This window comes from Denticeps clupeoides, chromosome 7, assembly GCF_900700375.1.
Source record: "Denticeps clupeoides chromosome 7, fDenClu1.1, whole genome shotgun sequence".
Lineage (NCBI taxonomy): Eukaryota > Metazoa > Chordata > Actinopteri > Clupeiformes > Denticipitidae > Denticeps > Denticeps clupeoides.
Genome location: NC_041713.1, coordinates 19,541,907 through 19,556,602, shown reverse-complemented (window position 1 = coordinate 19,556,602; position 14,696 = coordinate 19,541,907). Strand labels below are relative to the sequence as shown.

At 42.2% G+C, this 14,696-nt stretch overlaps 1 protein-coding gene across 5 annotated transcripts in view; it reads right to left on the bottom strand.

The window, feature by feature from the left end:
- Positions 1 to 12,011: 12,011 nt before the first annotated feature.
- The window catches only part of stat5a (signal transducer and activator of transcription 5a), a 55,046-nt gene continuing 52,361 nt past the window's right edge, over positions 12,012 to 14,696 (bottom strand). For 4 of the 5 annotated variants that reach the window (XM_028986887.1, XM_028986891.1, XM_028986892.1 and 1 more), the window contains 2 exons: positions 14,546 to 14,647; positions 14,027 to 14,150 (listed from right to left, as the gene is read on the bottom strand). In XM_028986887.1, coding sequence (XP_028842720.1) covers positions 14,027 to 14,150; positions 14,546 to 14,647 — 226 coding nt within the window. Of the gene's footprint in view, positions 14,151 to 14,545; positions 14,648 to 14,696 lie in introns of all 5 variants that reach the window. The other variant, XM_028986888.1, reaches the window with a different exon arrangement.

The window sequence follows — 14,696 nt, the reverse complement described above, 5'->3', positions numbered from 1 at the left end:
CCGAGAGATCACGGAAGGATCTGGACTCGGCCTCTCACCAGGGCATCTTCACAAGGTCAAACCCAAGCAGGCGAGAACGGACGGGCTCCTTCTCCAGGTACACCCGCGCAGTGGCAGGTAACGAGGCAGGAAATAACCCCACACGAATCACCAGGGCCCGCGTTCCACCGGATACAAACAGTGGCGTGTCTCCATGGTGACCAGAGAAATAAAGCTAAGGAAGCGCCCAGATCTGGCAGGTGGCAGGAGGAAAGGACTTAGTTTGACCAAATACATTCTTTAAAAGTTCTCCCTGACGTGCCTCTAAAGTGCATAACTGGGCCTTGATGGTGATTACACTGGACATGCTGGACTCTGCATTCCCAATAATCAATAATAATGTGTGCATTACAGTGCATTACTGTTCCTCTGAGGGAAACTGTTCCTGTCATCCAATCTCAACGGAAATAACTGGAATCAATGAAACTTCATTTCGTCATGTGCTTTACAGAGTGGGACGAGAAAAAAAAGGAGTCATTGATCATTTTTAAATTAGTGTCATGCTGGCTGGACATGGCGAGGAAAAAGGACGCATACGCACGACGTCACGAGACAGGGGTTTAATACACAGTACACAGGACAGGGGAACAGACACGAACAGGGCAGCTTTATACACTCATATAATTATACAGAAGGGTGAACACAATCAGGGAACATGAAACTCCGGTTCGAACCGGGTGGTAGTAGCCTAGTGGGTAACACACTCACCTATGAACCAGAAGACCCGGGTTCGAATCCCACTTACTACCATTGTGTCCCTGAGCAAGACACTTAACCCTAAATTCCTGTAATTACTGATTGTAAGTCGCTCTGGATAAGGGCGTTTGATAAATGCTGTAAATGTAAATGTAAACTCCAGATCCGGAGTCACCCCTGCTGGACCGGATCATGACAATTAGCAACCGGCCAACCAGACCAGTTGATCTGCTGTGGAGACCCTTCACAGGAACATGAAGAAGAAGAAATACATTTAAATTAATTACAAAAAGAGATGTAAGCAACAGATTCTTTGGAAAAGCATATAATCCATGTCCACCCTTTTTCTTGGGTCAATAGTTGAAATAATTGACATAAAACTGTCTCATTTCCAGTTTTAAAAAGTTATAAAATGCTTGAGCACAGATAACAGTACTGCTTGGATTAAACTTTTAATTGGAAGAGGTTATGGGATGGAAAATTAATTTTAAAATGCCTCACCTTAAAGACAAGTACACTTAGCATTCTAAATAATAAACATAATGCATAGAAATAGCACATAGTTTATTAGTAGATTATTTTAAATAAGATCCAAATAAAAATAGCATGAATTTATTAGCATAATCTTTTTTGTAAGATACAACTGATTTGTGTATCCTATTTTGTATTCAACATCATACAGTGAAAGATGTGGCTAAAATGTAGGGTGGTAGTAGCCTAGTGGGTAACACACTCACCTATGAACCAGAAGACCCAGGTTCAAATCCCACTTACTACCATTGTGTCCCTGAGCAAGACACTTAACCCTAAATTGCTCCAGGTGGGGACTGTCCCTGTAACTACTGATTGTAAGTCGCTCTGGATAAGGGTGTCTGATAAATGCTGTAAATGTAAATGCAAATGTAGCTTGCTGATTGGCTGGGATTGTCAGGGCAGTAAACATTACTTTTGTTCTTATTGGTCACCTAAAGAGGTGCTTAATAATAAAAAGGTTAATAAAAATGTTTTAAATAAAGGAAAATAATCCATGTCCACCCTTTTTCTTGTGTCAGTAGTTAAAATAATTGATATAAAACAGTGTGATTTCCGGTTCTAAAAAGTCCAAAAAAGATTTAGCACAGATAACAGTACTGTTTGGATTAAACTTTTGGTTAAGGACATGAAAATGAATTTTAAAATGCATCACCTTAAAGACAAGTACACTTAGCATTCTAAATATTAAAAAAATAATGATTAGAAATATCACACGTTTATTCGTAGATTATTTTAGATACAAATAGCATGCATTCAGTAGTGTTTCCTTTTTTGGTACAATACAAGTGGTTTGTATCCTATAGAGGTGTTAAACTTTACTGGTCTCACGATTCGAATTCGATTACAATTATCAGTGCATCCCGATGCATGCCATACATTTTCTACATGGTGACATGATATTTTTTTCAAATACAAGCGTTATGGTCTCGTACACTGTGTGGACATTTGAAAATGAAAGTGAAGCGATCTTCTTTGTTAAACACGGCACCGCACACGGTGACACAGTGAAATGTGTCCTCTGCTTTTAACCATCACCCTTGGTGAGCAGTGGGCAGCCATGACAGGCGCCTGGGGATCAGTGTGTGGGGACGGTGCTTTACTCAGTGGCAGTGGGGGTTCCCGCATGAATTGTGAGACAAGGTCCTCTGAGAAACTACTTAAGCAAAAAGCTCAAATCCTGTTGGCTGGTTGTCTGTTATGAGTATCCGCGACCGGCTCATCCCATTGAGACTTTATCAGATGTGCGCTAACAGTAGTAACTTAAATGATAGAGTTTTACAATTATTTGCAAATATTGTAAATTTAACATTAGCTTTTGTTATTTTGTTAAGTAATTATTTGGTTACTATAATTAGTATTTATATATATTTCTTTCAATTGTTTGTCAAAGTGTGTTTAATTAAAAGTGCTAAAGTGAAGTGATTGTCACTTGTGATACACAGCAGCACAGCACATGGTGCACACAGTGAAATTTGCCCTCTGCATTTAACCCATCACCCTAAGTGAGCAGTGGGCAGCCATGACCGGCGCCCGGGGAGCAGTGTGTGGGGACGGTACTTTGCTCAGTGCCACCTCAGTGCCACCTTGGCGGATCGGGAATCGAACCGGCAACCTTCTGATTACAGGGTCGCTTCCTTAACATTCCTTACCGGATGTCTCCCCTGTCCTGTTCATCGCAAATTAAACCCGTTTCGTGACGTCGTCATCAAGTCTTATCATCTGAGATCAGCTGCCTCGCCATGCCAAACGGCCGTGACATCTACATGGTATAAAGAGTGGACTTTTGCAGGACAGTAAATGTACTTTTCCTGCAACACCAGTAAAAGCAGGATGTATTTGGAGGCTGTTAGGGCCCTGCTCCAGTGGTAAGTGGCAGAATCTATACAGACGTTCAGTGGGATACTTCCAACTTTTCTAGTTCCTGCTGGAAGAAAGGAGTAGCAGCAAAGTCCTGGAAGCTCATCCTGGGATCAGTGAGACCCTCGGCTGCGTAGGTCTGGAACACCTTTTGAAAGCAGCAGAAGTATTTAACTTCCGCTGACTGATAAAAGATTGAATGTTGGCGCCATCATTTTAGCTGCAACATGCAAGACAATTCCTTGTGGTCTTCTTTTGTTGCTGTTGTAGTGCCTGCTGCCTCTTCAAAATTTCCTTCACCCTCCTTTCTACATCCTCTCTTGTCAGAGGTGATTCTGGCACTGGGGGACTCCTGGTGAGAGGGCTAAATTCTGCTGGTGGCAGGGTAGTGACCTCCTGTAGTCAGATGGTGCCACAGGTCCTGAGTCTCCTGGAGCCTCTCCTCACTTGTGTTCAGTGAAGAGCTGGTGTTCTTCTTCTTCTTAGTCAGGTGCTTAATATGCCTTGCTGAGCTGTCCTTTCCATTCAGAGCTAAGTTGATACCTCCAAAACCAACTGTTAGTCCTGAAAAAGGTAAATTCAGTGGCGAGGAGCGTCTGCTGACCGGAAAAAGTCGAAACAGCGCCAAACACTCGTAGTGGCCAGACATATATTACACCCGTACTGTTAACCGCTAGGCCGCCACTGCCCATTCGCTGCTACAATGAGCAGATAGTTTTTCCTTATTAGAACATCTAAAGCCAGAATGAACGCGCCGCGGGGCTCGGCGTGAAAAGTAAGCGTGTTTTTTTTAAACTCCCGGTAAGACGATCACGTCGCGCAGCGGGTCAAAGTTAAAAAAATGACCGCGGTGCGAAAACAAGGCCGCTGGTCGCCGAAACTCCGACCCGGAGCGGCGCTGTACCCAGATCAGGGTAACGAGAATTTTTATACGGCCGACAGAAAATCACCGAGCGACGTCATTATTAATAAAATCGATTATGTTTTGCACTGCATCGATGCAATATCGTCCAGGTCTGCATCGCGATGCATCGATTCATTTCAACACCACTAGTTTTTTATTCAACATAATACACTACTTTTGTTCTTATTAGTCCTAAAAATGTGCTTAAAATGTAGCTTGGTGATTAGCTGGGGTCGTCATGGCAACAGTAAACATTGTTTTTTTTTTTCTTATTGGTCACTTAAACGTGTGCAGCTTGCTGATTGGTCGGTTTTGCGATGACGTCATCATACATTTATGTACTTAAAGGAGCAACATGAAAAGAATCCTCAGAACTTAATCTTACTAGATACTGTGAATAGCTACAGAAAACATTGAAATGCCTCCAAAGAGACGAGGCAGACCAGTGAGGGCTGTTCCCGAGAGGAACATCGCCCAGAGCAAGGATAAGACCTCCACACATCTCCCTGATTATGGAGACTTCCACCAGTGCAACCATTGTGATATGAGGTTCCTTCACCTATCACCTCTTATCATCCACATGAGAGCCCACACCGGAGAGAAGCCGTATCGCTGCGCCCAATGTGGGAAATGCTTTTCACAAAAGCCCAATCTTAAAAGGCACCTGTTAGTGCACAGTGGTGAACAGCCATATGAGTGTGAGACTTGTGGTAAAAAATGTTCACAAAGCTCAAATCTCAGGACTCACCAGAAAGTGCACAGTGGAGAGAAGTCTTTTGAGTGCAACCTGTGCGAAAAGAGTTTTACTCATAAATCCAGTCTACTGTACCATGAGAAAACGCATAGAGGAAAAAGGTCGCTGCACCATGCTAAACGTGGGAAGACTCAATCTAGCCTGAAAGTGCATGACAAGAAACACAAGGACAAGCAATGCAAGAAGGTCCGTGTTTCAGAGCAGCAATCAAGCTGTTCCGAAGAATCAGACCTAGCGACTTACCTGAAGTCCTGCGAGGAATTATTTGCTGAACAGGCTGAACAGCAGCAGTGTTATGAAGATGATCCAGGGAACGTACCACCACTGCAACACAACCAAGAGTCCTTGCAGGATCAGCAGTGGTACAACCCGGATCCAGCCAACATACCACCACCACAGCCCAACCAAGAGACCTCGCAGCAGCAGCAGTGGTACAACCAGGATCCAGCCAACATACCACCACCACAGCACAACCAAGAGACCTCGCAGCAGGGGGGTTTCCAGGGTCTGGTGTACATGTCACCACCACTGCAACACAACCAAGAGGCCTCGCAGGATCAGCAGTGGTACAACCAGGATCCAGCAAACATACCATCACATCACAACCAAGAGACCTCACAGCAAACGTGGGACACACAGGTTGTGGTGCAAATTTCTCAACCAGTCATACCAACGCTGTTCTACAACGAAGGTCGGTGGGACTTCCTGAGTCTGTTTACCTGTTCAGACTGGTCCAGTGTTAACGCACGTGAAGAGTGACCCAGTGAACGTCCACACAGAAAGCCCACCACAAACAGCACTGCTATTTCAACACAGTTCTGTCCTCAAATTCTGCTGTCAGGACCAAAGCTAAAGTGGTCTAACAGACAGCGCTGCCGCTGGATTTAAAAATTCATTAAAAAAGAAAAAATGTTGAAATACCTGAAAATGAATAAAATTTGTATAGAAATCATTTCTTGTTTTCTTGTTATAAATTTCATGTATGTGCCTTCTATGGGAAGATTTCAGTCCCTGACAAAAGTCTTGTGGCTTATCTATTTTGTAGAAACACCTGCTATTAACCTGACTTTTAATTAATCAATTGCTGTTAGAAATAGCTGATATGAAAAGCTAAAACCTACCAAATTATGTTTAATGCATTGAAATGAATTAGTTTCACTGAAAAAATATTTATCACTTAATCAAGACAGAAAGGCTAAATTTTGGTAAGACAAAAGTTTTGTCGCCTAAACAGAAATTAAACATATTTACTGCAAATATGAATCCTTGCGGTTTCTTTGGTTTTCATCTTCCATGCTTCCTCTTTCATCCTACCCCACACATACTCAATGATGTTCATGTCTGGTGACGGGGCAGGCCAATCCTGGAGCATCTTGATCTTCTTTGCCTTGAGGAACTTTGTTGTGGAGATGGAAGTTTGTGATGGAGCACCATCCTGCTGCAGAATTTGGCCTCTTTTATGGTTGGGAATATAAAAGGTAGCTAAGATTTCTTGGTATTTCAGACTATTGATGTTGCTTTCCACCCTGCAGATCTCTCGTACACCCCCATACTGGATGTAACCCCAGACTGGGTTTTTCCGCCACCAAACGTCAGTTTTCTGGCTGAATCTCAGATCCATGTGGGTTCCTGCAATATTTGCGCCGACTGTGGTGTAATTCAACAGAAGATTCATCTGAAAAATCCACCTTCTGCCACTTTTCCAGCATCCATCCTTTTAGCAGGCTGTGGGTGTTGTCAAATGCCACACGTTTTTTCAATTGTCTTTTGTTTAGTGCTGCCTTCTGGGCACTGATTCAACCATGGAGGCCATTTCGAGACACAATCCGACAAACTGTTCTGGTTGACACAGGGACTTTTTTTATCCTCTGTACTTGACGCTGAGACACATTGAAGGTGTCTGCCACATCAGCAGTGGATCTGGTCTTCATTGACCATTATTAGTCACAGGTGAAGCTCATATGACAAGGCGACAACACATATGTCTTTGCAAAAATTGACCCGATGGGCTTTACCAAGCTTTGAATATTAGAATCATTTTTGAGGGTTTTGTTTTGCACTGAAAAATTATTACAAAAGCTGTTGGGAATAAAATGAGCCATTTCTTGTAAAAAAAAACAAATTGATTAGAAATATATTTCAGCGGCACTTGAGTTCAATTTGTACACAAGCGACAAGACTTTTGTCAGGGACTGTATGGCGATAACAAGTATGCAGGGAAGGGACCTCAGATTAGACTAATTGTGGCTCTCCTCATGGTCTTGAATGTTTTGAATGATCTGTAAATGATTTAGGGTCTTCCTACTTTCTATCTGAATACATTAAACAGGATCAAAGAGAAGCTAGTAATGCACATTCATGCTGTTAAAGGAGGAGATATCAACATCCAGGTCCTGATTCCAGTCCAGGTTTTAATCTGAATCAAGCTCTCAGTTGGAGGTATAACTTTAATGCAAAAGAGTCACACATATCATTGATTCAGGGGGAATTTCAGGTGTGATATGTCATTAAAATTAAATTGGACATATAACAACATTATCATGTAAAATATCTATATTTATTCTGTATATATACAGAACCTCATTTTGTAACCTTTGATGATCATGAAATAACTCCTACAGTTTCTTTGCCATTTTTAATTATTATTGGAAACCATGAAGAATATATATGTTTTTGTTAAAGTGAACCTGTGCTGGTGATCCTGCCCGTTTTAAATATCTTTTCAGCATGATAAATAAATAAAAGATTCAAGATTGGTTTACTGTCAGTACAACAGTATACAGAGTATACCGTGTATTGAAATGCTGTTTCACACAGATCCCCCCCATAGTGCAATCATAAAAGAAAAAAAAAAATTAAATACTGTACCGATCTCTATAAAAGAAAAAGAAAACTTTGTGATACAATGAACAGGACAAACTGAACAACATCATGTAGGATGTGTGTAACTGGATATATTTCAAACAGGACACACAAGACAAGACAAACATGTGCAAAAAGAGCAGAACGTTAGAAGGTGCTTAATGTGTATTTTTGTTGAGTTTATCAGCGTTCTGGTGCTGGTGGTGCATTGAGAGCTCTGACTGCTTTGGGGAAGAAGCTCTTGCATGTCTGGTAGTTACAGTTCTGATGCTGCGGAACCGTCTTCCAGATGGTAGGAGGGAGAACAGGGCATGTGAGGGGTGGTGAGAGTCCTTCATTATGTTCCGAGCTGGGAGATGGTGGAAGTGGAACCCCGATGATGTGATCTGCTGTCCTCACTGCAGGGCCTTCTGCTCAGCGACAGTGTAGTTCCCGTACCAGACAGTGATGTAGCAGCAGAGAACATCTCAATGGTCCCCCGGTAGAAGGATGTGAGGCTGGGAGGAGGGAGGTTGGCTTTCTTCAGCTTCCTGAGGAAGTGCAGACGTTGCTGGGCTTTCTTGGTGGTGGAGGTGGTGTTGAGGTTCCAGGAGAGGTTGTCTGTCATGTGAAAACTTAGAAACTTCACTCTGCTGACTATCTGAACAGCAGATCCATCGATGTGCAGTGGAGTGGGGACAGTTGGTTTCTACTTGAAGTTGACAACCATCTCTGTGGTCTTGGTGACATTGAGAGTCAGGTTGTTACTCTGGCACCAATCCACCAGATGTTCCATCTCCTCTCTGTAGGCAGACTCATCGTTGTTGGTGATGAGCCCCACTACTGTTGTGTCTTCTGCGAACTTGATGATGTGGTTCGAGCTGTACTGTGCAGCACAGTCGTGTGTCAGCAGAGTGAACAGCGGTGGGCTGAGCAACGTCCCTGTGGGGAACCTGCGCTCAGTCTGAGGACCTTGGAGGTGTTATTTCCTATAGACACAGACTTGGGCCTGTCTTAGGAAGTCCAAGATCAAGCTGCAGAGTGGAGAGCTTATTCCCAGCAGGTCCAACTTCATTTCAAGATCCTGAGGGACGACAGCATTGAATGCTGAGCTGAAGTCAATAAACAGCATTCTGGCGTAAATGTCTTTTTCTGGTCGATGTGGGAGAGGGTTGACGAGATTGCATCGTCTGTGTAACGGTCTGCCTGGTAGGCAAACTGAACCGGGTCCAGATTCTGTGGAAGTTGGGTCTTGATGTGCCTCAGAACCAGCCTCTCAAAGCATTTTATAATGATGGGTGTGAGTGCTGTGGGCCGGTAGTCATTGAGGCAGTTGACACAGTTGACTTCTTTGGCACTGGGATGATCTTGGTGGGTTTTGAGGCAGGTAGGAACCACGGCTGAACTCAGCGACGTGTTGAAGATATCTGCAAAGATGTCTGCCAGCTGGTCAGCACATTCCCGTAGCACCTGACCAGGAATGTTGTCTGGCCCTGATGTCTGTGAAGTTTGAGTGGAGACCAAATTCACTTCCCTGTGAAGCCTTGAGAAAGTTTTTACTAATAATCACACTCTGTTGGGATATTTCAGGTATAATCTAATCTGTGTAATGATGACACTGTCACCACCTTTAGGCATGATGAGGCAGGTGAACAGAGAGGAGGACGAAGAGGTGACGAGATGACGAGGAAGAAGGACGCAATCGCATGACGCCATGAAACCGGGGTTTAGAACAGGACAGGGGAGACAGCCGAGCCGTTGGTGAACATGTCAAAGACCCGACGGCGAACAGAAACAAACAGGGCAGCTATATGCATTCGACACAGGTGAACACGATTAGGGAACATTACACAGGACAACAGTGAAACTCCGGTCCGGAGTTACCCCTTCCGGACCGGATCATGACAGACACCATCTGTTAAAAATGAACGGATTTTTTCAGACGAGTGATTGAGGTGATGCGACAAACTGACCTATTTCTGTTGCTGTTTTGATGCGTTCTGGTAGAAGAAGTGTTCACTTGTGCCACTGTAATCCCTTAGACTGCTCAACATGATCCCAAAATGATGTGGAGCCAGTGAATGGGATGGCTGTCTGGATGCAATTAATGTGTGCTGGGAATATAAATGGTTTCTAGTGAAATTTCACAGCGATTAGGGCCTTAATTACATGTGCACATTTCTCAAATGTATTAGCTGCAGGAACGTTTGAACCAAGCCCAAATTGTAACATCTTTAACGAATGCATATTTGCCGAGAATAAATAGCATCAACTCAAAAGCGACATCTTGTGGTCACATTGGGAAACTGCGATCTGACTGGAGAATTGGCACAAGCGTCTCACATTAGAACAACTTTCAAGGCCTTTAGTGATTCAGACAAAGCTGAAAAAAAGAAAACTCCCAAAGAAGGAAACCTTGAGAGGAACTAAGGCTTAGAAAGAAAGGGGAAACACATTCTCCTTTGTCATCATTGCTTAAGAGAGATATGTGTCATTTTTGCACCGTTGTAGACAAAAAAAAAAAAGTATCGGAAGAACTGATTGTTGTGGAAATTAATGACCAAACTAATCCTAAAAATGCATAATCAAAACAGAATTAAAGCAGCAGGCAGACACTGCAGCAGTCTGGAACTGTGTGTGTGACATTTACATTTAAAAATTTAAGGCCTTTGCCAGACGCCCCTGTCCAGAGCAACTTACGACGTGCTTTCAGGTTACCATCAGTGAAGTTCTCAGTTCTGGTTCACTAGAAGTCCAAATATGAATAGAATCATTCTTTGTTTCTTACATAAAAACCAGATTACAAAAAGAGTTATTGTGTAAATAGGAAGGTCTTAAGCTGCCAAGTAAAATGTTTAATTGATGACTTTTTTTATTTTTTTATTGATGACTTATTTATGACAATGACTTTCCATGGCCTGGTACTGTGCACCTGGTACTGTGCACTGCGCCTGGCAAATATTTTCAATGAATGTTGTGATCGATTTAGTTTTGCTGAACTGACATGACTCTTTAGTGAAAAGGCATAGAGGCGAGGTGCACAGTACCATGCAGCACTGAAGGGGGGGAGGGGGTCTTGTTGTTCTAATATTAATAATAGATCAGCATAGGGTTCATGCATTTGTAAAAGTAACTCAACAAGCCATGAAGCTCACTGCATGTCAGTGACCAGGAGAATGTGAAACCTGGGCCCTCATTTTGTCAGCAAGTCAGACCAATAATGAATAACTGAGGGTGGTAGTAGCCTAGTGGGTAAGACACTCGCCTATGAACCAGAAGACCCAGGTTCAAATCCCACTTAGTACCATTGTGTCCCTGAGCAAGACACTTAACCCTAAGTTGCTCCAGGGGGGACTGTCCCCTGAAACTACTCTTTGTAAGTCGCTCTGGATAAGGGCATCTGATAAATGCCGTAAATGTAAATATAACTGACATTTATTAATCAAATTGATTGTTGTTTTGTTAGGATTGGAGGGGTTAAAGTTTTTTTGTTATTGTTCAACTAACATGGCTTATTACCTTTGCATTTAATTTGCCATGGTAGCCAAGCAACCATGATGGAGATGGTTGTATCCAAGCAACAGCCACATTCCGACCTCAAGATCTATCCAGGCTAAATGGGCTGAAGACACTGCAGAGCTGTCCCTTCCTGTCCTGCCTCGCCGATTCAGGCCAGAAGCACATAAAGGTCTGTGCTGTAAGTAGATGTCCTTTCCTCAAAATATGTTTCATGAAAAAGATGACGTGCGGTACTTCCCCGTGTAATTGAGTACTAATGTTTCACACAATAGTTCGCGAATCAGAACCCTAATAATAATACGTATACGTATGTGTGGAGTACTAATAATACGTCTACATGTGTGGTTGACGAACCCTGTGTATAAGGGGTTTTAGGAGAGTAGGGAATGAACTGAAATGGAGGGGTCAAAGGTCAAGACAAGCAATGATTGAGCCGCTACCTTAAACTGTAATATAGTAATAGTTCTTTTTTTTATGTGTGTTATCCCACTGATTGACCATTTTAGAGGCATTGTGGACATGGGCGAAGAGGAGGTCAAGATGGACAGGCTAAGACAAAGTCATTGAACCTTCTGCTTAGCGGAGTAGCCTCCACTTGCATTCTGGCCATTTATAATGCTATAACCCCCCAAATAACTGTTACACTGTCAAAGGCTGACTAGCTAAGCATGTGTTTAGCGTGTAAAAGGTTGCAGTTCAACCCTTGATTGAAGCAGGAACTTAGAATAGCTGGAACATTCGCTGTGTATAGCTATGTCTGAAACTTCACATGTGTGTGTATGTGTTTGTGTGTGTGTGTGTGTGTGTTTTTGTCAGCTGGGCAACAGACCACATTTCTTGAGACTCAGGGTAGTAAAGGCAGACATGTCAATTAATTATAAAACTTTATTTCCAATTGCTGTTTTTCCTTGGACATATCCAAGCACTATAACAAGAACCCACTCACACACACGCACACACAGACGACACATTGGACAAACACAAAAAATGGAACCCCTGCACGCTCTCACACACACACACACACACACACACACACACACACACACACACAAAGATAAAAACACAGACACACATACATACATCACCTTCAAGGAAATACAGAGAAACACTAAGCAGAAAAAAGTCAGAAAAGCTGAGAAACAAAAAAACAACAGTTCAGACAAGTTTCCACTGATCCTTTTCTCCTTCAAAAACAAGAAAAGCAGTAACCACAAGAGTGCAACTGAAACACTGACAGAGGAAGAGAGCGGTGTCGTTAAAGAAATCCTCAAAACACAACTTGCCTTTTATTTTAATTTAGCCTTTTGCTCTCTTTTTCACTTTCATTTTATTATCCATCCATGTAATGACTTTGTCCTGAGTGGAAATGTGTGCATGTATGTATGAATGCGTGTGTGATGGAGCCATCAAAATATCCAGACCCAGAAGAGGGTCAGACTGTAGAAGTAGTGCATAATCAAGAAGTTGTTGCAGAGGAAGAGAGAGTGAGCAGAAACATGAAGATAGTCCCTTTCCCATTGCTGGATTGATGCACTCTTGCATTAGACAGTGGGATAGAAAAAAAAAAAAAACACACGAGGGCGTGATGACGTGATTTTCAGGTTCTTCCAAAACTAAAACAATGGAATTCAAAACTCTTTCAAACTTGATAATGTTCGTCATAGCAGCCCGGACTAAACGGCAAGAGCATCAGAGAGAAAACAGGAGAGCAGAAACAGAACTAGCAGTCTGGCCAGCATACAGATCTCCCACACACACACACACACACACACACACACACACACACATACATAAAGGATAAGACAGACTCATTAATGACTGTGTGTATGTGTGTTTGGGATGTGTAACTATATCTGTCAGGAAATGAGACTCCATCTTTATTTTAATTTCAGGTTAGATTCAGTTCACCTGCAGTCCAGTTCATTCAATGATTTTTCTATTTACATGATACAAAAATACTTTTTAACAAATACTTGTAACAATTCCAACGAGTTTCATGTGTTCAGTGAAATTGTCGCTTTTAATTGCACTACTTTCTGGCCGGAGGCTTATGTGTAAGAAAAATACAATTTAGACTGTACACTAGAATGTTTTTTTAAAATTCACATATATGCTTGTGCTGCAAATTCAGACTTGTGCAATAAGCTGTAATGGCACCTCCTGGACTGCCTTTCACCTCCACCTGCCTTTTCATTAAGTTTCCATGCATTTCTGAAAACATGGTGTGGATGCAAATCTTTCCAGAAAAAGATGTAGTTTTATGGTGTCTCAGTCCCACAAATATAGAAAAACCAGTTTGTGTGTGTGTGTGTGTGTGTGTGTGTGTGTGTTGCTGCTTGTTTGGCCTGTATTCGCAGGTCACCATCATCCCATTTCACACCATCCCATTAATTTTTTTGGAGAAAACAGTTCTAATTACTCTTGATGTGCAAGTACAGGACCTGGTCATTAATACAAGTTAGTGTATACACACATGCAGCCATTTCTGAAGCCAAAGGTATTATGCTGATTCTCAAGTGCAGTGCATATTTTGTATTAATTATGATGAGTATCTGGACATAAATACAGCTAAGCGACTGAGAGAACAACACTGACGATTCAGCTACAACTCAAATAGAAATAAAAACATAAAAGCATGCATGTTTTATGCAAGATGTCCCAATACTGTGTAATTGTAGTCAGAAAATTGTTCTTATTATTATTAGTCTGTTTTACAGTTACTTATGGGGACATGAACTGAAAGGAGAAAAAAAAAGGAAAAAAATACATTTCGTGAACTACTGCAGTGAGAGAGGAACTGTAGTACGAGTGAATGAAACCATCTGAGATGATGCATAGAGGAGCTGGGGCTAAGGTGAGGTCAAAGGGTCAAATGTCAAGAGTCAGGACTGCTGGCCACTCCACTGACTTTCCATTGGTCGCCGTAGTAACTCCTCCACATGCCTGGCCACATCCATGGTGTCATCCAAATCAAAGTCCACATCAGTGTCCCCCATGGATTCGCTCCTGATCGAAAGACATCACCAGAGTTATGCGGGAAATGAACGGCCAAAGAAACTACAGGTTTTCAGTACAGCAATCAACTAAATTAATTAAAATTCAACAACATAATCCGTCAACAACAGATCTGCAAAATATGGAGGATATATAGGGAATATTTGGAGAGAATAATAATAAGCAGGACCATCTATTTAAAATCGTGCACAATGACACAATGACATTGTGAATACAATTAAAACATGAAGGGGAGAAAACATTTAACAATGCTTTGGGGAATATTCAAGTAAAATGCGAAAGTGTGATTATCTGAGGAAAGATAATCGCTTTTAATTATTATTAAACCGACCGGCAGTGAAAGTATTTGTACAAAACACAAAACGCGCAAATTAACGACTGCTCACATGGGAGGGTAGAGGCCGTAGTTGTGTGGGTGACTGACAGCTGGACTAACAGGATCCATGTAGGTCGGGTTTGCCGCAGGGTCAGGGTTTGCTGTTGTGAACCTGAAGACGCAGACACACACACACACAACACACACAAACATATTGGTTT